Source organism: Tinamus guttatus, unplaced genomic scaffold (genome assembly GCF_059628265.1).
Source record: "Tinamus guttatus ecotype Peru unplaced genomic scaffold, ASM5962826v1 Tinamus_guttatus_pri_ptg000188l, whole genome shotgun sequence".
Lineage (NCBI taxonomy): Eukaryota > Metazoa > Chordata > Aves > Tinamiformes > Tinamidae > Tinamus > Tinamus guttatus.
In genome coordinates, this window is record NW_028288722.1 from 1,291,493 (window position 1) to 1,317,634 (window position 26,142).

Here is a 26,142-nt window from a genome sequence, read left to right on the forward strand (position 1 = left end):
TGGCATTGCCGCTCCTTGGGTGTGGGGGCGGCAGGGAGGAGGGGGCGGCCACCGACAGAACTAGAGGAAACGGCTGGAAAGTGAAACACCAAAAGTTCCACAGGAACTTCAGGAAAAATTTCTTGCCAGTGAGGGTGACAGAGCACTGGAACAGGCTGCCCAGAGAGGTTGTGGAGTCTCCTTCTCTGGAGATCTTCAAACCCGCTTGGACGCAGCCCTGTGCCACGTGCTCTAGGTGACCCTGCATGTGCAGGGGGGTTGGACTAGATGATCTCTAGAGTCCCTTCCAACATTAAGGATTCTATGACTCTCTATGACTACGTTTTAAAATAGGATAAATTTTGGTTATTCTTTTCTTGAACGAAATACATTAAACCATGAAAGCTTAACGCAATTTCCAGGTTTCCAATGGCCCCTCAGAAACAAGCTCCTGCTCCACGCGCTGATGCCGTCGCTACCCCAGGCCTCTCTGCTCTTGTGGTCTTCACTTCAACCTTTCTTTCAAGCCTTCCAGGACAGCTAACTCTCCCTATAGGTTCTGCAGACATGTGGCATGCCACAGGTTACACCTTGCCTGAAATAAGGAGGCCAAAGGCACCCCAGTCGGCAGCAGATTCGCCGGCACGGCCTGGCACGGAGACGTTGGCCACGAATGGCGCCCAGTTCCTCACACCAACTGGCTGGGGACGCTCACCCTGCCCCAACAGAGGCCCGTGGGGCTTCCTAGGGGCACATCACAAAAACGGCCAGCCGTGGCTGAATTGTGTTTTATACAGCTCTATGTATTAGCCAGAGACGGCACCCTGCAGGCCCGGCCGCGGGAAGGACACGGCAGACAGGGCCCAGTAGTGCAGAGGATGGTGGCAAAGTGAGCGGGTAGTTTGAGAGGTAAAAACACGCCGAGCTCAACGGCAAGCTCGACCTCGAGCAGTAAACTGAGCTCTTATCTTGGAGGCCTGAACAATTTCACCTATGTTTATTTCTGTAATAAAGAACTAAGCTGGGTTATAAAAACCTGAAAAGCACCAGAAGCCTCTTGACAGCAGAGAATAAAACCTCCTGTGCAAAACACAGGAAAAGTCTTGGAAATGGCAACACAGTCTAAGTCTCACAATTAAAATATAGATTAAAAGCTTGACGATATGCAGAATACCACGTAGAACTGAAAATTACTTTGTTCCTACAATAATTCTATTCTCCACATAATCCAAAATATTATTTAGTTTTAATTGCGTTCTTTTCAATTACTGTTGACTTTAACGTTTCACCTGGCCTTTGAAAGATATAGCATATACCATAAATTAAACTGATCCTCTTAGCAAGGAGCAATCCTGCGGGACATGAACCACTGTCAAGTTCTTTCCGGACAAGAAAAGTAGGAAATTCATAGCTGTTACTTGGTGGCAATATAGGATATGCAATCAAATATCAGATTTACTATGCAGAAAACTCAGGTTCAGGCTATTACCACCTGCGATTCCCATTTGGATAAGTCTGAATCACCTTATATTTGGGCAAGCTCAGAATTTGCATCTAAATGTCTGTTTTCTAAAGTTGATTTGGTATCAAAAGACAATTCCTGCTAAGTTTTGTTCCTTTTCTCCAATCAAAAGTACAATTTCTGTAAGTATCTTTTTAAAATCTTTTTGAACTAAAGGAACTAAACATTCTCATTTCATTTGGGAGATGCAAAGCAAAAGTAGGAAAACAAAGAGAGCTTGAAAATAGTTTTGAAATCTGAAATAGCCAGGTAGCATTTTAAAGGCATTATATTCTTAGTATTATAAAATAATCACAAATGATAGTTCCAAATAGCATAGGTATGTATATACATACTAAAAAACAAATTCCTCATGTCATAAAATACGTGTTAATTTTTGTTTTAAAGAGCAAGGCAGCGTTACTGCAAATGTGTAGCTACAGAAACCTCATTTCAGTCCAAGAAATAATGTTTCTTGTAAATGCTTGACTCCTGTATGAGGGAATTGAACAAAGAAAATCAAAGTATCAAACATGCTGCATTGCAGAATGGAATATTTCTGCATATTAATAAAACTGATTCTCTTGTGATCAATACATCAAAGTGTTTTTCCATTTGGTACTCCAAAATCTTCTGGAAATCAGTAAGCCAGGAGAATCTCTTGCAAGGATACCACGTATATATTTGTGGTAGCTGGAAAACAACCATTTGATTGCATCATCTGTAGGAAATAAGCCAAAAGCATCAGCAACACAGCAAAGGGCTTAATGCCCAAACTAGCTTTGTGGCAGGCTGTAATCTAGCACCCAAACACACTAATAACATCTGCAGTATATTTGTTGCAAAATAATGCAGCATGTACCTAATTCTGCAATACGAGCCCGTTCAAAGCGTCCGTGCTGCATTTTGTCACATTGTCACCCAACACCCATCCTCACAACTTCGCCACCAGCCCTTGGGGCGCCACCTTCACCCCACGGGCGCATCCCGAAACGCGGGATGGACAGATGCACCATGGACAACAACCTCTCGCTTGGCGCCTCCGGGGGCGAAGGGAGAGCTGCAGCCCTGGGCGCTACACGTTTAACGACCCCACGGCCCCCCGAGGAGCAGCCTCCCTAGCCCTTCACCAGAAAATAATACACAGCTCGGGCTCATGTTACTGGGGCAGCAGCTGCTTGAAATCCAGAAATCAAAATTCACCCTCCGATGCCGAGTTTTGCAACCTGAAAACATCTCCCCTGGTTTGCTTTAGCATTTAATGCAATATGATTTTCATAACTATTGCGAACTAAAAGAGCTAAAGCAAAAAAATCTTTAATTAGAACCTTGCAAAAATACAATTAAAGACATTTAAAAATAAAAGCCTTGCCATTGCTTGCTCTTAAGATGTCTGTGATGGGTATCTGCTGACTGCACGTTCTAACGACTGTACGTACACCAAACAATGGGCTTGCTTGTAATAATTATCAGTACTTAATGGTATCTAAACTTCTTAATCCAATTTTACCCCAACAAATCCAATAATTACTCCAGATGCTTTTTGATGATTACAATCTCTGGAATCCCAACTGCATAAAAAGTGTTACGAGCAATTGTAGGTGGATTTTATTAATATAATGAATGGGATCAGTCTACCAGATTCCAATTACAACAACAGCATTTAAGTGCATTTCGATGACATAAGGCAAGGAGAGGCATAAATGAAACCGCCTCAGCCCCATACAGCTGATTTATGGCAGCTTTTCCCCTCCATCCACTTCATTAACTTTTCCCTACGTTCCCGAACACGCAGGGCTATAGAAGTTGCGTCCTGGAAGGCGCCGTCGCACTGGAGGAGAAACGGTTAAATCCCAGCGCCGCATTCCCGGCCGCTGCCGTGCCAGGATTTATTTACAGCTCCGATTAAACGCGGCGGCTCCGTTACAAAGTGCGGGATGTGAGCGGAATTTGTGATTACGGGCCGGCGCTGCCTCGCCGCGTGAACGCATCGCGCCCGCGCGTTATCCGCAGCCCCCCGCGGGGGTCATTGTGCGACGGCTTTAGGAATTCCGTGCAGGAAACAGATGGATCCCATAATTCTGAGCTATTCTCCCAGCCAATCATAGGGGCATTTTTCCCCCCTCTGTCTTGCTTCCCTCTCTCCAAGCGAGCTGTAATGAAGCCGCTTCCTCCCTGTCTGCACCTACATGGGCTGCAAAACAAACGCTGCTCGTTAAGGCCCCCGTGCAAGGGCAAATGCTCTTTGTAAGGTGGGGCAGCCCCCTGTACATGAACCCCCCTCTGAAGGCAGGAACTCACCCCGCTCGGCTGAAGGGAAAACGCTCAGGATTGCAGAGGGCAAAAAGAGACTGCCCTATTTGCAAGAAATTCATTTATTTGCTGCAAAAAAGTCTTCCTCTAGGTGGGAAAAAATAATAATAAAAAAGTGCTGTCCCCCCCCCCCCTCCACTTTGAAAGGATGAATTTTCATTTAGGAAATTACCTCCTTTGTCTACCCAGCGCTGAGATTTTTTATCCACAGTGACATCTACTGGCAAAAGTAAAGGTGTTTTGTTAACCTATTATATAAAAGCCTATTACTTCTTAATGCTTCTCTGCAGAAGTGGGGGCATTTTCCGTCTCCGCTCTTCCCCAAGAACACGAACCTCTCCCGAAAAAAGTAAAAGAACAAGAATATGTCCCCCAGAAAATGTTACAGTCTAAAGCCAAAACAAATTGCAAAATAAATGTATAACAGTCCTCATGATGGGGCTTTGAATATATGCCCAGTAGCTGCTGCTTGATAATAAAGCCTGCAAGTCAGGACTGAAAGTAAAAATACATGTATTATTGTAGCCTTAACAGCAGTTATTTAAAGAAATACTTCAATTTTGTATTACTCCCTGAACATACCATTTATTAAATACTGAGATAATCTAAAATCTTTTCCTGGCTTGACTTGATTTTCCACCTCCATTTTAGCTCACAGCTGAGCGTGGCCCATCTCCAGCTTCCTCTCCCCTTCTCCTGAATTTTGCAACATTTCCAGCCTCCTTTCCCTATTCTTTCAACATCTCTCAACATAACCTACCTTCTCCAGTTTAGTCTGCAGATTTCTCTCACTTTAAGCAGGCCTTCGATGCAGAACTTGATCTTCGTTTTTGCCTTTGCTTATGCAGCACCCTAAGCTTCAAGGGAATAAAACTACGTAGTTATTAGCACTGTTTTTGGATGCTGAATACTCAGCTGGTGCAGCCAGAGGGGCCAACGCTGGAGAAGAGGAGCAGACCTCAGCTCTGGCCGTGCACCCCAGAAGTAGAACGGCCTTTGTTTACAACCACATCATATGTGAAAAGTGGTTTTTACTTTATTATTATTTTTTTTACAATAACAAGACAAAGAAATCTTAAAAATTTGATTCTGAAAAAGTCGGGATTTTTATTGTCCTGGAAATTATTCCTCCTTGCTGCAGGGGAAGGCCTTCTTGCCTGTTCGGGAGTAGCTTTAAATCGTGATTAAACCACTGCCTGGTGGAGCTCTCCAGCCCCAGCTAAATGCCTTAGGTCCTGGATGACAAGTTATCCTTTCCCATGGAGGAAATCAACCCTCTCTCTGCAGCCCCTCTTCTCTGCAGTCTGGTCCGTTCACCTGAGCACATTTCACAGGCTTCAGCGAGATACAAACGTAATTTATTCTAGAGCCCTACTCAGATAGATGATGATTGCATGAAGTTAGCAGATAACTACCCATCATAAATTGATATATATTAAACACTGAAATTTATTTGTTATCTACTGAGTGGATTTCAATTCAGTCAAAAATTAATTCCTAATTTTGATGCTGGAAAACCTCCTTAGAAAGTATGTCAGCCAGAAAGATTTTTACAGCCAGCTGTGGAAACCAATATTTTATGAGGAAATCGTAATACCTTATGGGCCCCACATGACAAGTCGGTCACAAATCATCTTCCCAAGAGTGAGACTTCCCATATTGCTCCTTTCAAAGGAAAGCTTCTATTTTAATCTTTATTCCTGATGCTGCTACAATCATATCAATGATAAACGTGAGCTGAAAAGAGTATTCAATTTGGTTGTACTTTGCCATCTTTGAAGTACTAAACACTCTTTTCTTAAACACACACTGGTATTAATGGTACCGTGGCTTGTTCAAAGCTGCGGGTGGGTTGACTGGCCAGCTGGCAAACTCCATGGAAGAGGTAACTGCAAAATTCCCATCAGGAATTGCCTCCAGACCTCGGCACATAGGTAGGAAAGGGAAGCAATGGCATTGATTAATCTCTGCACCTAGCTGCACCTGTCCATGAGGTCTGCTGGAATCCTCCATCGCCAAAATACCTGCAAATTGGGTCAAAATCAGCCAAGGTTTGAAGGCTAAATGGGGAAACCGAGTCAGGAATGCAACCCCATAAACCTTATTTCCTCAGGAAGGTAGAGCCAATATATACACAGTTTTAAGAATGCTCTTATTTAAGAGCATTCTTCCATGGTTCGATGCAAAGTGTCCGTAAAACTACCATTCTGCACCATTTTGATACAATTTAAGATTCCAAATTCTCTTAAAAAAAAAAACTTTCAGAAAAAAATCTAAAAATTAAAGAAATGCAAGTCACAAATCTCAGACTAACGGAGAAAAGTGCCTGAATTAGTTTATTTTAAATGGATATCTGCTTAGCTACTGATGGAAAAAAATAAAAGAGCACAGTATCTGTGCAAACAAAGAGCCTTAAACATTTCTGCATAAACCAGGAAGCCTCGCAAACAAAACCTCTCTAAATCACCAGCACAAAAACTCTACGGCCGCTTTCTTCTGGTAATTGCTCCTTTTCAGGTAATTCCACATTCTTTGGGCATCCTTCCCTACCCACATGAACCGGCTCCTTCCCTTCCTCCTCTCCTGGTGCCGCTTTGGCTCCTCCTGGCAGTTCACATGTTTCAACCTAGTCGGAATAAACCTGCCTTTGCCCTCACTTGTCTTCACTCAGGCCCGGTCCAAGGAACTTCTCAACCTAATCTCCATCCCTGCAAACTAAGCAGTAAAAGCTTTGGAGATTTCTAGTGGTATTTTTGGGCTAGAACGCACTAATTTCATTCAGCTTTACTCCACTCAGACCCAAGCATCTGCTTCGTTCAAACTGAAATTCTGCCTGTTTTCCCACGTTTTGTTTTGGTGTCTCATCATCTACCACAGATAATTCTCTAAACCTTAGATTTGTAGGGGTTTATGACAGGTGGTTCTTGCCTGATATTGTCACAAGCAAGTTGCAGAAATGCAAGTTAAACGTAAAACTGGTTGAAATATTCTCCAGGAGAACTAACAGCTTCCTGTCAAAATGGAAGTGTCTTCCGAAAAGATTCAACAGAGGTTTGATCTGAGCCTGTGCTGCTCAGTATTTTCATTAACAACTGGCAGATGGACTCAAGAATGTCCTTATTAAATCTGCAAATGACACCAAGCTGCGGAGGAGCAAGCCGGGGTGTCAAATTTGCTGCAGGATACGACCAGAATTGAGCAATTATAACATGGAGAAGTGGTCTGAAAACAAAGCAAAGGACCATGATGCAGTGAGGGGAGTCGAGCTATGCTGCTATGCTGCAGGAAGATGAAATGCAAAACAGCAAACGAGTGACCCCACTGCCGTTCTGCAAAAAAGATGCAATGTTCACAGCAGCTCCCAAGCTGAAGCGAAGTAAAAAGGTCAGGCTGCTGAAAGAAGACGAGCTTTGTGATGGAATAAATAACCAGCTCCCGGGCGTATAAAGCAGCCCTTCTCCTGCAGCCTGGCATCCTCGAGTCTGAACTCCAACACTGTTCCCGTTGTGGCCGGCGGCCCTGGCACGGACACAGGGAGCACCTGGAAGGAGGCCGGGGAGTGCAGGGCCGCCCCGAACGGCGGGGCCGGCTGCAGGGCCCCGCAGAACCCGGCAGGGTCACGGGGACCAACAGCAGCCGGGGGACCAAGATCCGCGTTTCCAACGGCAAGGGCAATTCGGGATTAGGATGGCCATACAGGTTGGGTCGTCTTCTCGGGGCAGGAGGACACAGCAGACGACCTCTCGAGATCCTTTCTGGCCTTATTTTCTACACTGCTACAACTAAATGGAAGCTCCGGAGCCATTTCACTAACTTTGCCCGTTTTCCTCCGTGGTTGCACAGAAACTCTTTTGTTCCTCTTGATTTTCCGAGCGTTGTCCTCAGCTTCTCCTGGGTTTTAATCGAGATGTGGAAGACCTGGTCTTCCTTCTCCAGCCATCCAGAGCTTATCCAGAGTCTCTCCATACTGCTCCTGATTAAGTTCAGAACTTCATACCGCCCGATTTCCAAGGCCTCTTTTGCTGCAGAGATGCACAGCTTGCTTTTTGTGACACAACATATATATGTATTTTTATTTTTTTTTCAATCACATGCTACATCATACTGTGCCAGTTTATTATACAGCAGCCTTGTCAAGTATATTTACATTTTTTCACAGCTTCTTGTATTTTCCTCCTTGTTTTTGTGCTAAGCTAGCACTGATTATAATTTTGATTTTAAAATGACAATTAATTAGCTGGGCCATTTTTAATCCTAACGGGCATTAAAACAGCTAATTAGTTTGATAGGTAGCTATCAAGACTAGTTTGATAATCCAGAGCAAGCACAATGCTATTCAGCACCATGCTCTTCCAAGCCATACTTGCAACACAGCATTTATGAATCCAGGCAACCCAAATTCCAGCTCACCATGCAATTCTCTTGACCTGCCAACCTTTCCAAATACAAATCAATAAATATTCAGAAAGTGGTCTCCAGACTACCCTCTATCCTGACGCACCAACCTCTGATGTTTCAACATCAACACATTTCATCTTTCTGACATATCACCATATATTTAACTTAGACATCACATATGCGGACTCTTCTCCCTCAACAGGACACTGACATGAGCAAGCCAACCTGTCTATTAAAAAAAGAAAATAACAAAGCTATGTAAAGTTTTGCTATTGCTCACATTAAGGAACAAAAACACTAAGAATGGTCTAAAATGGGCAGACGGGAGAGAGTCACAACTGGGACTGAAGTGCAAGAAACGCAAGGACAAAGCGGGAGGCGAGAGGTCCAAGTAGGGCTTAGCTGGAATACGGGAGCATTTGCAGGCTTCTCCTAAGAGGGATTCACACTAAGCAAGTTCAGCCTTCTTGGTAGCCGGGAAGTCATGTTTCTTAGATACCTCCCCACAGGAGAGCAAAAAAAGATTCACACTTAGACCCCCATCGAGTCAGTTTGGAAAGACCCACCAGGGAGTTTTGCAGACATCCAGGCTCAAAAGCTGCCTCATGGTCAACTTATCATCCACCATGACACCCAGGTCTTTCTCCGCAGAGCTGATGAGGTTCCCCTCTCGCCTCTCCTGCTGCCCTCTTGAATCCTTCCTAACCGCTGCTGCAGCAGCCCCATCGGTAACTCCAGGTTGAGAAGGCAGGGAACGACGCAGAGCTTTAACCTACACAAGGCTGATGCTGTCACCACTGCAAGCACCAGCGGGAAAAGCCAAGCACACAGTAATTCAGCACACTAAATAACTCCATACCAAGGCACATAGGAAGTCTGGCAGGCCAGGAATCGAATCTTTTAATTTCAAGCTGACTGAGCACATTTAATATCATTACACAAAGTTTTACACACAGTTTTCAAATTTAATGATTTTTTAAAATATCTTTACTAGTGTCGCTAAGTCACTCTGAAAACATTCCCTCTTTTTATTTCAATAGGGCCACTACCCACACAGGTTGAATAGTAAATGTTCTTTACAGTAGAAATCTGCTTGTTGCTAAACCACCTGTGCAAATGAATATGGAAATTCAGTTCACACTAATTAGTGTGTTCATAAAGCAATTAACAATTTAAAAAAAAAAACGAAATACCCATTAACTTACTGTAAACAAGAGTTAAAAATCTCATTCGCACCTTGGACAGGGATACATCTACAGGCTACAGTCTGCATCAACACATCTTGGAACTTGTTTAAAACTCAGTACAGAAAACAGGGCAACCTGGTGGACTATCTGCTTGCAGGTTAACCTGGAGTTCTTACATTCAAGTAGACAGAGACAAGAATCCTATTACAAACACGCCTCTGCTTTAGGAAGTGATTAGGTTTGAAGCAGCTGGGACTAGACGACCTCTAGAGGTCCCTTCCAACCTTCAGCATTCTGTGATTCTACGATTTCTCCAATTATTTTATATCTATTTTGGGGAGGAGCAGACCACATTGTTATTTCACTCCTTTTAGACATTTTTATTAATGTATCAGGGCCAACTGCTTGAGGAATACGGGCCTGTAGGTGAAGGTAACGCACCCTGCATGATCCTGGGAAATTCCGTGTACTCACGCTGGCAGCGCTGCTGGCATCACAGGCCTAGGGGCACGTGTCAGATTTTCCAGAGCCCAACGTAAACACTAAGGCTTGGCCCTATGGCCACGTACATTACTGCTATCACACAAATATTTTAAGCGCAATACTAAAAAAGGAACAATTCTGCGGGCAAGAACAGTGTTGGTTATCAGCTGGTAAGAGAAGCCTGCGATTTTGGCACATCTCTAAGTTCATACTCTAGCACAACAGAAGCCTTAAGAACTGTTTGTACTGCAGCCCTACAGCCCAGGGCTACTTGGGCCATCATTTTATACCGGTGCCAGCACAGGTTGGAGCACGGAGCAGCTTCCCCTCCTGCTCGGCCATGGGGATAGACTCCAAGGGTCAGGCAGCATTACCCAGATGAATGCTACACCTAGCTGTCTCAAAACTCAAACTGGAATATTTTGGCCTTAGATTTCAAGATTTGAATCTTTATCAGCCTAACTGACACTAGTAGGAAACTATGAAGCGTTCATTTATATTTACCTTAACAAAATTAGCTTGGAAGTGAACCCAGCAAGGCTCTTAAAGATGTACAGGAGTAAGGACATTGCCATCCCTTTAGGAGGCTGCAGTTTACAAACTTTCACCAATTTTCTCCCTAGAAAAATACTTGGAAGTTCCGCATCCTCTTTCGGATGTGATTCATAATACTGGAAACACAAGAAGCCCCATGGAAACGGCAGTCTTTTGTCTTCAGAAGTGAAAGGATTAGAAAAATCTGGACCTCCGAAAATCAGAGCAAGCGATTCCTTATGCAGATAAACCCAATTACAGTCATGCAAAAAACCCACCACTAGCCAAGTCTGATTTCCTGCATACTGATCTAGAAGGAAAAAAGAAAACATACCCAAATTAAAATTTGCATTTCAGCTCTTTTAATATTGCCTTTTAAATTGAAGCATGACTTTTAAGATGCAAATGCTGTTTTTCTGAGCAAGTTTCCAAATACATACAGCCTCTTCACTGCAAGTTTTGGTTTTGAACGAAGAGTTCAACTAGCTGATAGCAAAGCCTGGGCTCACACAGGATCAGAAGCAAACTCATTAATTCAGCTTAAGTCAAACACATTTTTTACGTCTCCAGGGCCATCATGAATTCACACCATATATGACGACCAGGATTTAAATTATTGACAAAGAAAACTGTTCTTGTAGTTTTCAGGCTTTCCTCTTCTCAAATTCCTCATAAAAATTTGCTAGAGAGAAGCTACCTCGATTCAGCCTCCTATTTTGCAACTGCTCTACAATGAGGCCAGAGCTGCTCCGTTCGCTCTGTGAACGCGGTGTCGCAGCAACCCTCTTTTGGGAGGGCAGTGCTGTCCCTCGCTGCCCGGTCATTCCTTCACAGGCTTCTCCCTCTTCCTTGCAAAGCCCCTTTGGAATCTCTAAGGATTTAAACAAGGGAGTTCCCCAAAACCGCCGAGAACAGGGAAGGGGAAGAGCAAGCGCGGAGCGCGGCCTCCGCGTGCGGCGGTGCCGGGCCTCGACCAAGGCGGGCGGCCGTCCTTGTTGTTGGGGTTGACGCTCCCGGTTGACGGGACCGTCACCATGGCAACTTTCCGGGAGGGACTCGCGAGGCGCCCAAACCAAATCCCAGCTAAATTAACTTATTGCATGTCACCAGTGAGAAATGACTCTTCAGAGGTAATTCTCTGCACTAATATGTAATAGAGTTAACTCTCTAAATTGAATTAAATTAATTAAATGCCACTCCCAGTAAATCAGATTCTATTACGGGAGTGTTAAAAGAAATTAAAGATGTTTTAATAAAGATTACTAATAATAACTTAATATTATTACTTCGGTTTAATTCAAAAATTCTGCTCAGTTTATTTTAGACACATGTCTTCTTACTAGGAAGGAATACCCAATTATCCCCCATACGCTACTCGCACATATTTCCTATAGTCTATTTCCTTAAGCTTAGCCAGAGAACTGTTCACTTGGGAAATATATGAAACTCAAAGGCTTTCCCCCTCTCTACACTTAAGTTTTTAGCAATTTCCCAAGCCTTCTAAAACTGTGTTCATCTTCCAAAGACATTTATTTCTGCTGAAAACTTTTTGGTAATACACAGTACTGCAGAGGGGAAAAGACCATACTTGCTCTGGGAGGTCAAGAAAATAACTATTCTTTGACGCCTTTACAGATCTGGCTAACAATATGTTATCATCTTAACCTTTTAAAATACTGTTTCTTGCACATTAGGAAAGGATAATCAGCCATCTCCATTTCCCAGTGTAAATAATGAACAGGTTATAATTGTAAACCGAGGGTATTAATGCTGTACCAGATGACCCAGACTTTATTATTAACGGATATTAAAGAGTCACTCAAACAATTCAGGCAAAAATGGGCCTTATGGAGCATTAACGATCCTATGGAATTACAGACAACCTTTTAAGTATTATTACTTGAGCTTTAAAAAAGAAACGCTCCCGCTACGAGCTATAAGAGAGAGCTATTGACAGCAGGGGGAGCACGAGGTATTTCCACATCTGCCACTGCCAGAGATGGCCTTGACGTCAGTTCTGTAAAAACCCAAACACCAGGTTCATCTCAAGTTCCCTTAAACACATAGGAAATTCAAGGCTTCCATGAAAAGAATACCATGTAAGGTATGGCAGATAAATATTCTAGAACATTTTCCTGTTCTCCATTAAAAAGCAGACATAAAATTAGATGTGAATAGCAAAGATGCATCTTGCCCCGAATTCCAAGAAAAGATGCCAAAATTTTATAACAACAGCGTAACGAAGAGGTGTACTGGATTTCTGAAGGTTACTCTCAAGGAAAGGTAAGGCAGAGACACAGGTTCTGAGTTTTGATGTTTGGAAGGAATAAGACCCAAGAAAGGGCGTCTGAAAAGCGGCGACTGAAGACCTCCCGCTTGACCTCCCACAGGGCACCGGACAACATCAGAAATACAACTATGCCACAAAGGAGAAGAAGTTACTGTTAGGAGACAGCAGATAGGATCCATCCAAATTCATGCCTCGCTATGTCTGACACAACATCGAAGCTACTCGGTTCTGCTTTCCAGCTGGAGACTCTCGCTTGCTGAGGAGAGTCCCTGGTCCGCAGCGGCGTCAGACACTGCCGAGTTTCCGATGTGAATCAGGGAAAGAACAAAAGCGAGGCTGGACAGTCCATCACCCCCAACTACGCAGCCCACTCCACGGAAAGTGCGTGTCATCCACTGGACTGTATGGATGGTGTGAGGAAAGACTGAAGAAATCAGCACTGTTAAGTAAAAGAGTGTACACAAAAGACTACCTCAGAGGAGGGGAAATATCTGCCGTGTGTAGGACAAAGCAGGTGAGAAGCAATGGGGTTAAACTATAGGAAAGATGGCTCAGGCAAAATATGAATAATAAGTTCCCAACGATAAACAGATCATTTTTCAAAAACATCTGTTGGGCCTGCCTTGCAGTGGGAGATGAATGAGATGGGATTACCTGTTCTAAAAGGTTGTACCTAGTTCTGCGATTCCGAAATTTTGAGTTTTCTGTGGGGTACTCCACCAATTCTGGAGTTTAGTAACTCAAAAGTGAAACAAAAGTCCACAAGGGCCTGCATGGCCTTGGAAAGGCTATAAAGATCTGTCTCTGCACACATTGGTGAAGAAAGCAAAGGCAACCAGTTTAGAAGTTCTGTCCAAAGTCTTAAAGGCAGCTGAAAACAGGAGGATGGATCTTCAGAGAACTCTAAGGTATCACTGGGAAGAATGATGCTGCCAAGATGAGAAGCAGCAATCGAGAGTGTGGAGCTTACCTCAACTTCAGCTGTTCCTCTTGGGCAAACAAGAATCAAGTTGCTGACGTGCTCAGGGCAGCCAAGGAGTTCCCCGAGCGCTTGGCATCGCAATTAAACGCAGCTCCCACGAGGCTGCTTCGCACGGAGCACTGCCGCCGTGCCGCGAAGCGAGGCAGGGACACGAGGGCCTCCTCTGGAGGGGACCTTGGACCTAGCAGCAGCCTCATGAGTAACCACCACCTTGCAGGAAGTTAGCACTGCCTAAACCAGTTCAAGAACAACCTGAATGAGCAGGTGCACGAGGCAGAACCGACAGAACGCTTCAGAGCGTGAGCTAGTTACACAGACATTTTAAATAGTCCTATAGATTTGTAAAGTATGGGCTACCATCTTTAACAACGCGGGAGAAGCATTAAAATTACCTTGCAAAACACAAGGTTAGGAGGCAGACTAAGTTCTCAGAGTAGAGGAATGTTCAACACCAGGTAGTCAACAGAACACAAGGTCCCTCAGGCTAAAGATGCCATGAACAGTGTAAAAGAGGCAAAACACCTTTTCGTTTCCCTATTGCTAAAATAATGTTTTCCAGGATTGATATAGACTATCTCAACAATGTGCACTAGTGTCAAAAAGGCAGACATCTTTCTTATGAAAGGCATCAAGAAAGGTGAAGCTAGAGAGCTAGGGTTCAACTCAAACCCATTTTCTGGACAAAGCTGAGCTTATACATATTCCCTCACCTGGTGCAGCCCCCCGAGCTTATGGCTTGCAGATCTTGCAGATATTACTACATTGACGTGGGACACAACCATCCTGGGGTAGTAAGATCTAATCTGATACTGGAAAGTGGTCACTACGCTGCAGGAAAACATAAAGCAGATGGGTTTCCACAGAGATGGCATCACGGCAACTGCAAAGAGAATTTCTCATGAAAGAATGATCTAAGCGGGACGGGCCTTAAGGCAGAGAAGAGCGAGCCTTGAAGCACATGTCTGCTTCAAATGTGTTTAAAAGGTAATAACAGATCCTGCCTCAGGAAGGAAAGGAGGATTGACCTGATAACATAGGTGAACAGTGCCGTTCACCAGGAAACAAACTGCAGAGTGGGTAGGAAGAGAGATGCAGGGGTGCCCTGGTCCACGACTCTCCACAGCCACCGCGTGTAGTGATGAGATAAGCCAGAAAAGTGCATCAGATTTCAAGTACCTGGGCATATACGCTCTGATGGAAAAGAAGTATCAGACAAAATGCCACTGCAAAATAATTACTTTCTAAGCAAAGTGATTAAAGAAGGCAAGCTACTATCTGAACTAATGTAATGCCAGAATGTGCTCAGTTTGATCAGCTCACAGTTTACATATTTCAATATACTGCAGTAGGCAATGCCCATTAGTGGAATGGAGGTCTATTACCACTACGAGCAGACAAACAGCTACGAAACGGCGTGCAGATTGATCACAACTACCCCTACTGCCATTGCGTGGCTGTTCCAAGTTATATAGAATATACAGTAGTCAACAAGTGCATTGGCCGCTGTTTTGGTTTTCAGAGAGCCAGCAAGGGATTATCCGAGAGGCACTGCCACCAAGAGGTACCTGCAGAATTAGGCCTAGATTAGAAAAGCCAAACTGATGTCATCTAACTTGCTCTAATTCTTTCTTCCCAGAGTACTCGAGCAGGGATAACGTCCCAGACTTAAAATTCATTACGTAATGGACAACACAGTGAGAAATCTGATGAAAACACGTAGTCCTGCTGCCTTCGAACCCTAACCACATTTAGTTCATTTGAAAAATACTTGTAATTAACTAGGTCAGTGTTTGAAAGCTCCAATTTTCAAAAACTTGAGAACAGGAGCAGAGGAGAGAAAAAAAAAAAAAGAAAAACAGGTAAAGTTGCCACCATCCCTGAATTTGAATTTTGACCATTTCCAAACTGGCAGAAAAGATGAAGCACCTGAAGACCAGAGCGGGCTGGCTGTAATTAGGTGATGAGCACATTCCTGCATGTGCAGGATGACAAACCGCCGATGAGGATCTCTGCGGAGGACACGCTCAGGAGCCAGTCCTAAAGTTAATGAAGGGTCTCTGACTTGAGCTCCTGGTTACATCTCTATCCCCAAATGAGGAATCTAGGAAGTCTTCAAGGCAGCCACTATTGAAGGTATTAATGGTGCTCACTTGGGCCTTAAGAGCAAGAAGTAATTTTAGGCAAACAAGCCAGAGCACTCTGCATCACTGTAGAGGTGCAGCTGTGCTGTACATCCTGCTCAGAGCAGGAGCACATTGGGAAGAACATATACTCAGAAAAAAACTTGAGGCTTTTATTATTATTATTATTATTAAAGTTTTTGCCCCAAAACATAGTTTTTGTGCCTCCCTGCCCAAAAGGAGGCTTGCTCAACATTTGGAGAGTCTAACATAGAGCTAGAGAAGACCCAGCCTTCCGAATTCTGCATTCTTAAAATAGCAAGACACCAGTTATCACAGAAAAACTTTATCCTCTTTGATAAAGCCCTTAACATATGGCATTAGGTTATCATTACATTAACCAAATTACCACATATTAAGATCTAATTGAAGAACTTATTGTGGCGTTCCCTTCCTCCTACAATGATGATTTATGGCACATTTTGTCACTACAATATTAAGCAGTTCAGAACAAACAGCACTTAAGTAAAAGATGGCAGAGGCAGATATTTAAGCATAAGCTATAAATACTCAGATGAGTCAGAGGTCACAAGTCTGTTGTAAATCATACTTGATTTGTAGGCTGAAACACATTTGTTAATCTTGGATAAAAATCTTTGCTGGGCCCTGCACTCATGCCACACAAACCAAAAACTTGGAGTCCTTAAGTTAGGGGATGGGGTGGTTTTGTTTTTTTCTCTGCAGACTAACCACATTACACACAGTCATAATTCCATGAAAGAACAATGAGAAGTTACTGAAAGAGTCTCCCCTTTCTTGCTTCCAGATGGAACTACAGTCAAAGAACAGACTGCAAGAGCAGCCAGGAAGACCGGGATCATCAGTGCAGTATCCGCAGAGTCGCATTTCCAGCAATACCAGGAGCAGAGCTGAGTGTGGCCTGGAGTTATTCACATCCAAGACCACATATGCAGGAACTTTAAAACAATGCATCTGAGCAGGGTAAGGAAAGAATCCTTTAAAACTGTACAACAATCTACACAGTTGATTTGGTAATGAAAATACCTGGCTCCGAAGGTGTATTATGTCTTTTGTCATCAGACCAGAAATGCCAAAGCAGGAGACTGGATCTCAGAGCTTTCTAGCCATCCTTTTTCAATGTTCATTTATCATACAGTTGACCGTGTTCCTCCAGATAAAATATAAATGATTGCTTACGGTATGAAGAAGAAATGCCATGCTATTTTTAAGAAGTATCTGAAAAAGCAATCAACATTTACGACACCACAAATGTCGAAGGGCCGCAGCTCTGCCAGCCTCTGCAACCTCGCTTCATGCCACGAGCGGAGCACTGCAACTCCCTCCCACGTCCATTTTCTTGGCCACTTGCCATAGACCCACGAAGAAAAGACCTACAGACCATCACGAAGTTCAAAGGGACAGAGCCTCGTCATCTCTGCTTCAGAGTAAAGGAAAAAAAGATTTTCTGGCATTTCTAATCCTTTACCAAAATATTCTCTACGTTCAGCTAGAAAGGGTACATGCTTAACCCTCTCTCTTCCTTATGTTTGCAGATCTGACACTTACCTTCATTGTGGATAATGCTGGAAAAAGAGATGGATGCTTTGTCTCTGACTGGTGGCTGTTAGCGCCACGTTATTAGAGCACTTCGGCTGTTTCATTCCAGCAGGGCATCTCTAACTTCTCCAGACCAAGTGCACAGAAATCAGCTGGGGATGGGAGTAAAGGAGCCAGAGACTCGACCACCTTGGTGCTTTTAAACCCAGAACAAGGCAACTGGAGGAAAAGCAAGAAGCACTGACCTCTGTATTTATCACAAGCTATTTCTGCTGCTAAAAGTCTCCTACAGTTATGAAATAGCGGCCGTTCACCACGCCAGCAGCTATTCGCCGTAGAGTGCACAACTCTCCTTGGCTGCTTCGCAGGATCGTTTCCCTCACAAAAGCCTTTTTACAAAAGAAAATTATTCACCAAGTACGTCTGAAATGGCAAGAGTTTGCACAACTAAAATCAACACTAATAGACTGTGTTTTGTGGTTCTGTTCTTGAAAAAACTGCCACAAAGATCAGTAATATGAAAGTATAAAGCAGAGTGCAATAATAATACATCCACTCCCCATCTCATCCCATTCTGCAGCCCTCCTCTGCTCCTAGGAGGAAGGTTATTCTCATTTGTTTTCGAGATATTGAGAAACACTTCAGTTACTTATCAGTCCTCCAATTTTTTTTTCCTCCTTTCATACATGGCCTACAATTGCTGCCAACAGGGTATTTATTAAGATGCTGCCTAATAAAACTAACAGTAGCCATCAATGCCTCAGGAAAAAAAATCAAGGAGAAGCTTCAGAATGCAGGGAAGGCTGCAAGAGTTGGATCCTTGTTTAAGCAGAAAAAAAAAAAAATTGGAGCTGTTTCAGTAGAAGCCGGCGCTGTGCAGGCGAGCGCTTCCCACCCCGCGCCGGGACGTTGGAGGCGGCTCCAGGCCTCCCGCCGATTGGTGGAAACGGGTGTTTATTTTGGCCGGGTTTGGGGCTCCGCACCCCAGCTGCGAGGCCCGAGGGCTCCGGGCGACGTTGAACCGTCTGCGCCCGCCCACAGGAAGCCTCTTTCCTCCTCGGCAGCTTCTCCTTCCTGAGGCCGGCGCGGGGCCGCAGCCGCCTCGGCTCGGCTGACAGAGAGACTGCAGCCGCACGGACAAGAAAGACCACAACGGTCTGCAGGGCAACCCAAGAGGACTGACTAACCTCCGGCATCGCTCCGCGAGTTCCAGTTTGCCCTGTTCTAGTGCTGCCTCTGTATTTTCACCGAAAATTGCACCTGGTGCCAAATAAAAACAGCACAGATATAAGGTCTGCAACTGGCCAAGAGGCAGTGAACTCCATACCCTGCCGCTAGTTGTAAAATCTTTGCCCTTCTCCAAACACGACCCAAATGGTGGAAGCCACTAACAGAAGTGACCAGTGCGCAAATGCAATGAAGCAATTTGTGTGCGGGTTACCTCATTCTGAGGCAGGATGCAGCTTCCCTAGCACATCTGGGCTATTTCCAGCTTACGACGAAGGTCACAGGGAAAAGGCCGTGCCCATAACGCAGGCGACTACGTTAAGTCATGTTTATAAACACCTTACTTCCCAGAATCTGGTAGAGAAACGCTTTGCAAAAGGCTCAGCTCCTGTACGGTTTTAACCTTTGACTTAACACATCCAGTGCATGAGCATTCAGCATCTCTTGCAGTCAGTTCATGCAGTTTTATTGTACAATCCTGTCTTTACAACAAACTTCTTTTGACTCTTTTCTCACAAATATTGAATAAACAAACAATCCAGGATAAGCCCTGTGTTGCTTTTTAAGCATGCTTGTCATTCTGCCTTGATGGTGAAGCCTCACCAAGAAGCAAAAATGATTTTCAAGCTACTTATGAAACATGCATTAAATATGACTAAATCTTAAAGCAATTAAACTATAGCTATCACAGCAAAGACCCAAAAAGTAAGTATCCCACACAGGAATGCAAAAGACCCCGGGTTTTAATATTCACAGAAATCAACAGTCATTGCATTACCATTTGAAAATAATAAATTTAGTTACTTTGACGACAAAAACATCTGCCATTGAATTATGATATTAAAAAGTCATTAGAATATGTTACAAAACAGCGAAAACGTCTGACACATAAATGAGCTAATAGAGAAATAAAATGTAATATTGTGGAAATAGAAATATTCCATTTGGATAGAAATCAGTCTTATATAACACTTAAGAATTTTTTTACATGTACTCAAGATTTCGAGGCACTAACATCTTTTGCTACCTCCTGAAAGCAAAACCTACTGATATAAGCTATGTAATATGCTACAAATCAGAAGCCACACAAGTCAGATAAAATAATTCCATGTCGCACTTTCCATATGGGAAACAATCACGAAAATGGACACAGCTTCAGTAAACTAACTGTAGTAGTTTCATCATAGTGCAGCACGATTATTTTTCTGAATTCCATATTAATGAAGTGACACAATTTCTGCTGTATAAATACATAAAAAAAAACATTTGAAACGTAAGTTGTTTTGTCAACCCCATATGTTTGCCTTGGCTCTTCTCTAACTCCCAGTCCTGGGAATCTGGGAAGCTCTTCTGGTCTGTCACCTAATTACTCAGCAATTAACTAATTCAGACCTGTTCTACCACGCTCAGCCCCGCGTGGCTGCAGGTAAATCAAAGGACAGGCTGGTTAGAGAGACACTACCTGTACTCTCTTCCTCAGCTTTTCCCAAGACTGTAGCTTCCCCGGCAGTTCTCCCGGAGCACGGATCTAGCAGCTCCCTGCCCCACCGAGAGGAATGCCTTGCTTATCTCCGGGGCTCCCGGGGCCACCACCCGGGGCAAGCCAGTTCAATCCTCCTTGCTCCTTTTCTCATTTCTGTGTGAGTCTTCTCCTTGATGACTGAATGGCTTTCCCATGGATTTGAATTTACTCTCTAATCGAGTAGAAATGTACAGGCAGGAACATGCATGTGTAAGGGGAAAGATTTCCCCTTTTAGGAGGCAATTAGCTGTCATTTGATTTAGCTAAACAACTACTGACAACCAAATGGGAAACTAGATTTGTGTTGGCATTAGTCAAAAACAAATGCTAAGAAACAGAATGCATCATTAACGTATGTATTCATATCAAAAAGGTGTCATATTATACCCAGTAAGACCCCAAAAGAGCAAGCTTATACTGAGAATTCCAATGCACCAAGTCAACTCCTCCAACAAATTTTAGGAAAAAAAACTCCCATCAACAAGATATTCTCTCTCCATCACAAAAAGAACATAAATAAGAAGTAAGGATATATCTTTAAGCAAACTTACGAACAGATCAGATGGTTCACAAAAGAATAAGTGGTAACTTACCTTTGGTTTTTTGTTCAGCAGCCTGAAAAAATAAACAAAAGAAATCAATTACTTAACAAAATTCAAAGTGATAGCTATCAACCTGCAGTTACAATTAGTTTTTTTTTGTAGAAAATGCGTATGCATTATTTGGATGCAGTTTCTGTTAAGCATTTAAGATTTTTTTTTAACTCCATGTGTTATGCATGTAAAAATGGCTACATATGGTAGATATACATTATCAGAAACAGTAACATAAGCAAACCTTTTTCTGAGCACCTTCCTTCTTTTTCTTTTCTTCCTGCTTTTTCTTTTTCTTTTCTTCCATCAAATGTTCCTCTTCTTGTGTTTCTTGTTCTTTCTCCCTGATAAAAATAAAAGATTTGAAAGAGGGTTTTTTTCAGCAAAATAAAGCTTCTCCAGGAAGGCAAATAATCCACACAAACATCACCAGCTTTCTAACTCTCATCGGTAAAAAAAAAAAAAAGGTGTTATCAAAAGCTGTAATAAGAAGATTAAAAAAAAAAAAAAGTCCCAAAATTGAAACCAGTGACAAATGAAATAGTAAGGAATGCAAATTTAAAAGTGATGTGGTGGAATTTATTGAGAATCTCTGTCCCCAAACACTCAAAAGTGCTGTTTAAAATTGGTATGTTTTATCAGGTATGTTTTCCAATGAGATCTTGGTTAAAATTTAAGCAGCTAATTAAGAAGTTGTTCTAAAACAATTAGTTTTATTTGTTGTTTAAAATCAGTGCAAAGTGAGATATTTCTTCAGTTTCCTCTAGCTAAATCTTAAAAAAAGTAATGGAATTACAGGCATCCCAAAATACAAGTTACATTTAAATCCCTTTTAATAGAACAGAATTTAAAACTTGCTTTATTTGCCATTTTTTTCTTCAAATCATGAAGAAAACTTCCAACTTGTTACGCCTTGGTTTTGATACCAGGGCCGTTCCTCGCTGCCCCTGCCTCCTTCCTCTGCGACTCCTCTACTTCCAGCCTTCCCACCCTCCACAGCTGCTTTGCTTCCCAAGTTTTCACACGCACGGTGGATGTTATTTCATCCCTTATGCAGGTAATACACCGTATCAAAGGATTGCCCAAATCAAAGAACAGCAAACATTTTGCTCCATTAAAAATACAATGTATTTTATTACCATATTATCATATCAATTACAACGCAAGAGGTAGAAGTGCCACTCCTAGTGGAAAACCTGTTTTTTTTTTTTTTTTTAATTTCATTTCTGAGTTTAAAATGGCCTCAAATTAACTCCGGAAATGATACTATAATTTTTAATGGAATTCAATTCTCAACACTGATTTACATAATGACACTTCTGAATACATGTGCTTTAAATATGCTTAAAATAGAAATAAAGCTCCAAATGGCCCCTTAGATGGGGACTCTTGCTGTCACTTACAGGCACAAATTAGTCATCTAGGAGCAAAACAAAAGGAAAACAATAAAAATATTGTTATATTAAGTTTAAGTTATGGTAAAGACATGTCTTGTAGTTTTGCTTCTTGACTGACAATTTAATCTCTTTTGCAGGAAATATGTTAAAAAAATCTGAATACAGAGCTCAAGATTTAAAACAGGAATGTCTCAAATGTATTTGTATGGGTTTGCCTATTCCATATAAACAAGACTTGAAGTCAAAAAACATTGAGCATTTTTACAAGTAGGGAACAAGGAGTTCAGTATCTGATCTGTAGGATCTGATACTGCTTTTAAAGATTGCAATTAGTTTATTAAATCCAAGCCTAAAACAACATGATCTTTCAAGTAGGAGACTATGAATGGAGAAGCAAGATGAAATGTGTGTCAGGCTCAGGACAACCTGAGACCTCAAAGGGAAAGGGATGCCTATTACACAAAGGTTTAATAACCCCCATAAAAAGGAAGAAATCCAAGCGGATTTTATTTACTAAACTAAGTTAAAACATCATTTTTTTTTTCCTAGTTGATATCAGACATTTGATCCCTTTCCCATTTGCAGCCCCAGCTGGTATATGGACTTAGCGCTGATGTGGAATTCCATGCAGAATATCTCAATTAGCCTTGGGGGAATATCGGATTCTTAAACCACCTTCCAATGGAGTCTATTTGTGGGAGTCCAGGCAAAGTTATTGCCCAGACTGTGTTTTAGCCCACGGCCTCCTGCGGGAGCCGAGCGCCAGACACGGCCACGGCTCCCTCGCGCCCCTCCGCGTGGCCCAGCTCCAAACCTTGCAGCCTAATGAATTTCATTTGTGTATATTTAAGATGCCAAGCGTTTATTTACATATGGAAATTGTCTGGAATACCTCTTGAAGAGCAGCATGCTCGGGCTCGGTCTGTGGATATCTTCTGGCCAGTTTAACCCAGCGAGAAATTTATTCTGGAATAGCTTTTGCACCTTAAATTTTCACACCCTGCTTTGCACTGGCAAATCCTCCCTAGTTAGTTGTAAAAGCTGGTGTTACTGACATAAATCCTACACATTACCTATATTTGCTCAAGTATTACTCAGGTTTGGACTTGCCAGCCCTGCGCATGCTGCGCTTTTGAACATACGTGGTTTTTGTCAAAAAGATGAACTAAAACTGTAAGAAAGTGACAGTAAATGCCCAAAGGCGACCAAAGCACACGGACCAGGCTTTCTGCAAGCACAGAGCCAGCTCTTTATTATACAGACAGCTTGTGATAAGAGAGGGTAGAGAGAGCCATGGGCAAGGAATAGCAACAGACCTTCTACCAAATTGTCAAAAATCTGGCAGCATTTCTTAGATAGAAATGAAGAAAATTACTCTTCAAGAGATGCTTCAAGATCTGATTCCAAATGGTAAGGAAGAGCTGGTTGAGAAAAGGTGAAAAGCAGCCGAGGGCAGCATCCATAAATCCCGGGTGTTTCCAGTCCTTTGGAAGGTAGAAGGGAAAAAATGAACAACTGGGGAGCAGTGAACGCTGGAAAGGCGGCTTCAATTTACTCAGACAACTGGAAAATACAGTCGCACGGGAAACAGAAGAAAGGTGTTTTTTCTTGGAAATTACCAGGAAACCAAGTGTGAACGGAGATTCCCTACCGCAGCAGGGGCAACAGTAACAGCAAGGCAAGAGCAGCCCTTGATTTCAGGACTGCTAGGATGGATAAAGCAAAACCCTGCACCTAGCTACTAATTTTGTCTTCTGGATCTGCTGAGATGCTTCTAAAATAAACAGCGCCGGAAGGCAGAGTTTGAGCGACATCGGGAAGTATCAGCTTTCCAGCTTTTTTTTTTCCTTTTCAATATCCAGGCTCAGTCACTAATCAAGACTCAGACTGGTCCTTAATTACAACCTCTCCAATCACCTCCAATGAGAAACAAAGATTAGGTTGAATAAACAAGGACGGCTATAAGAGAGCAGCAGAAACAGCGCCTAAGGTCTCCAAAACACCAGTTAATGAGGGGCATTGAAAGAGTGAGACTAAAATACGACACTAAAACGTAAGACTAAAACATCATACATATAATTATGAATAAATAAAGATGGGTAAGGAAATAAGGATTTGTCAACAAAAGCTACATCAAATTAGCCTGTTTTTCTTAGGGAACCGTCAGATGCATGTTTATAAAGGAAGAGAGATGAGGTAACAAAAGTTATTTATTCGCTTTCCAGGCAATGTGTGAAACTTCTTAGTAAGAACACGGTTCCCTGTTTTCTAAGAACAGGGGATGGAACATAACCTAAATGAAACAGCAGCGAGGTGGCTGCCAAACAAGCATAGTCAGCACTTCTCTTTCCAACAGGACAAGGAGAACCAGTGGATTTTGCTGCAGGATGCCACATGGCCAGCAGCACTCAGGATATTTATTAATAACTTCACTGCTGGAAAAAAGTGCGCACTTAAGCTTCCAAAAACGTCAAGTCATCAGGTGGTAACGCATTGCTCTGATTTCCGTTCATCCTTAACGCTGCTTAACTCAAAAGGTAATATGAAAAAGTAGCATAATTTTGTAAGAAAGCAGGCAGGGTCCCACGTTTTGGCAGGAATAACTGCATGCATCCAACATCCACAGCAGAGCAACTAAAAAGACTCTAGAACATGGCAACAAGAAGGATCAGAGCTCAAACGAGCAGAAGCTGTTGGAAAAAAACCCACAAAACTGCTGAGGTTTGGCTTCACCTAATGAGCACAATGGGAGAGAAGAGGACAAATACCCGAAGAAAGGGGTTTTATTATCAAGTAACCCTCAGACAAGTTCAAATTGACTCCTGGACACAAGGAAAACTGGAGTGGAAATCAGAGGCCATTTGGGAAGTAAACACCTCTCAAAAGGAATCAACGAGAGAAAAAACCTCAGATATTTTATTGTGGGCAAGATACATTTATGGAAGGATTACATGAATAGCAGGGATCACATGGCTTGAAAAATAAACCTGTAATTTTGAATTTGGGTGCAAAAATTGTCCCTACAGGAAGGCATGAACGAGGCTTGATGCAGTTCTTAGCTAGTTTTGTTTGACCTCATTTTATAATGGATAATCTCACACTTGCGGGTTTCTAACTGTCGAATTATGACCCTTCCCTGCATGTCTCAGCACCAATATGTAACTTGCCCCGCCAGGGCACTTGTCCCTTTCTCTGAAGCCTCCAGAGTTGATCCACCACCACCGATTACGGGTCTGAAACTTAAACACAGAATTCTTCACAGAAACAGAACACTACTAGAGCTCTTGATGCTGCTCTACTACAACTACGCGTAGTAAACACACGTGTGTATATATAAATATATGCACACATATATATGCCTTTTTTTTTTTTTTAAACAGGGTACTGAGGTCTTCACATCTATGATGCTCTCCAGAGCCTCCTCCACAGGTGCTGGTAACTGAGGAGTTAGACTGAACTACACACTCCTTTCCAGGTCTTCTTCAAATCGCAGCACAGACAACTTAATTCCCTCCTGAAACTGCACAGGGGCAAAATACAGCTGCAGCTTGAAGAGACACAAGAAACACTACAGCCTTAGTTGTGAGCGGGATGTGAAGAAGAAAAGACTCAATTACAATTCTTATTGAAACTACAGGGAGACTTCAGGTTGTCCAGAAGACTAAACTAATAACCCTAACTTTCAATCTGTAGAACAGAAATTTCATGAGAAGAAAAAAAGAAAACCTGTTTTACACACGCAATCTAAAGGCTGCATCTTCCACAGCACCTGGGACCTCTAACAGCGACACTCTGCATTATTAGCTAAATAGCAATTAAATAGTGACAGTGCAGAGAGGAAAATGCCAAATACTATTTACTTCAAAACCTAAACTCTCTCTAGCCTACCCAGGGTTAACTCACTGCGACCCTACTATATAGACACATATTGGGAAAACAATTTTAAGCTTATTTATCATGACATAATGAAGCAAATTACACTAGAATAAAAATAAAGCAGACTGAATAGTAACTTTCATTCAATGCAAGGAGTTTTTT

The 26,142-nt window shown here is 42.6% G+C and overlaps 1 protein-coding gene across 6 annotated transcripts in view; it reads right to left on the reverse strand.

The window, feature by feature from the left end:
- Window positions 1-26,142, reverse strand: part of TNRC6C (trinucleotide repeat containing adaptor 6C) — an 89,489-nt gene that overhangs the window by 51,956 nt on the left and 11,391 nt on the right. For all 6 annotated transcript variants that reach the window (XM_088523434.1, XM_088523438.1, XM_088523437.1 and 3 more), the window contains exons 2-3: window positions 20,952-21,051; window positions 20,708-20,729 (exon numbers count right to left, since the gene is read on the reverse strand). In XM_088523434.1, the coding sequence (XP_088379560.1) occupies window positions 20,708-20,729; window positions 20,952-21,014 (85 nt within the window). In that variant the 5' untranslated portion in view covers window positions 21,015-21,051. The remainder of the gene's footprint in view (window positions 1-20,707; window positions 20,730-20,951; window positions 21,052-26,142) is intronic.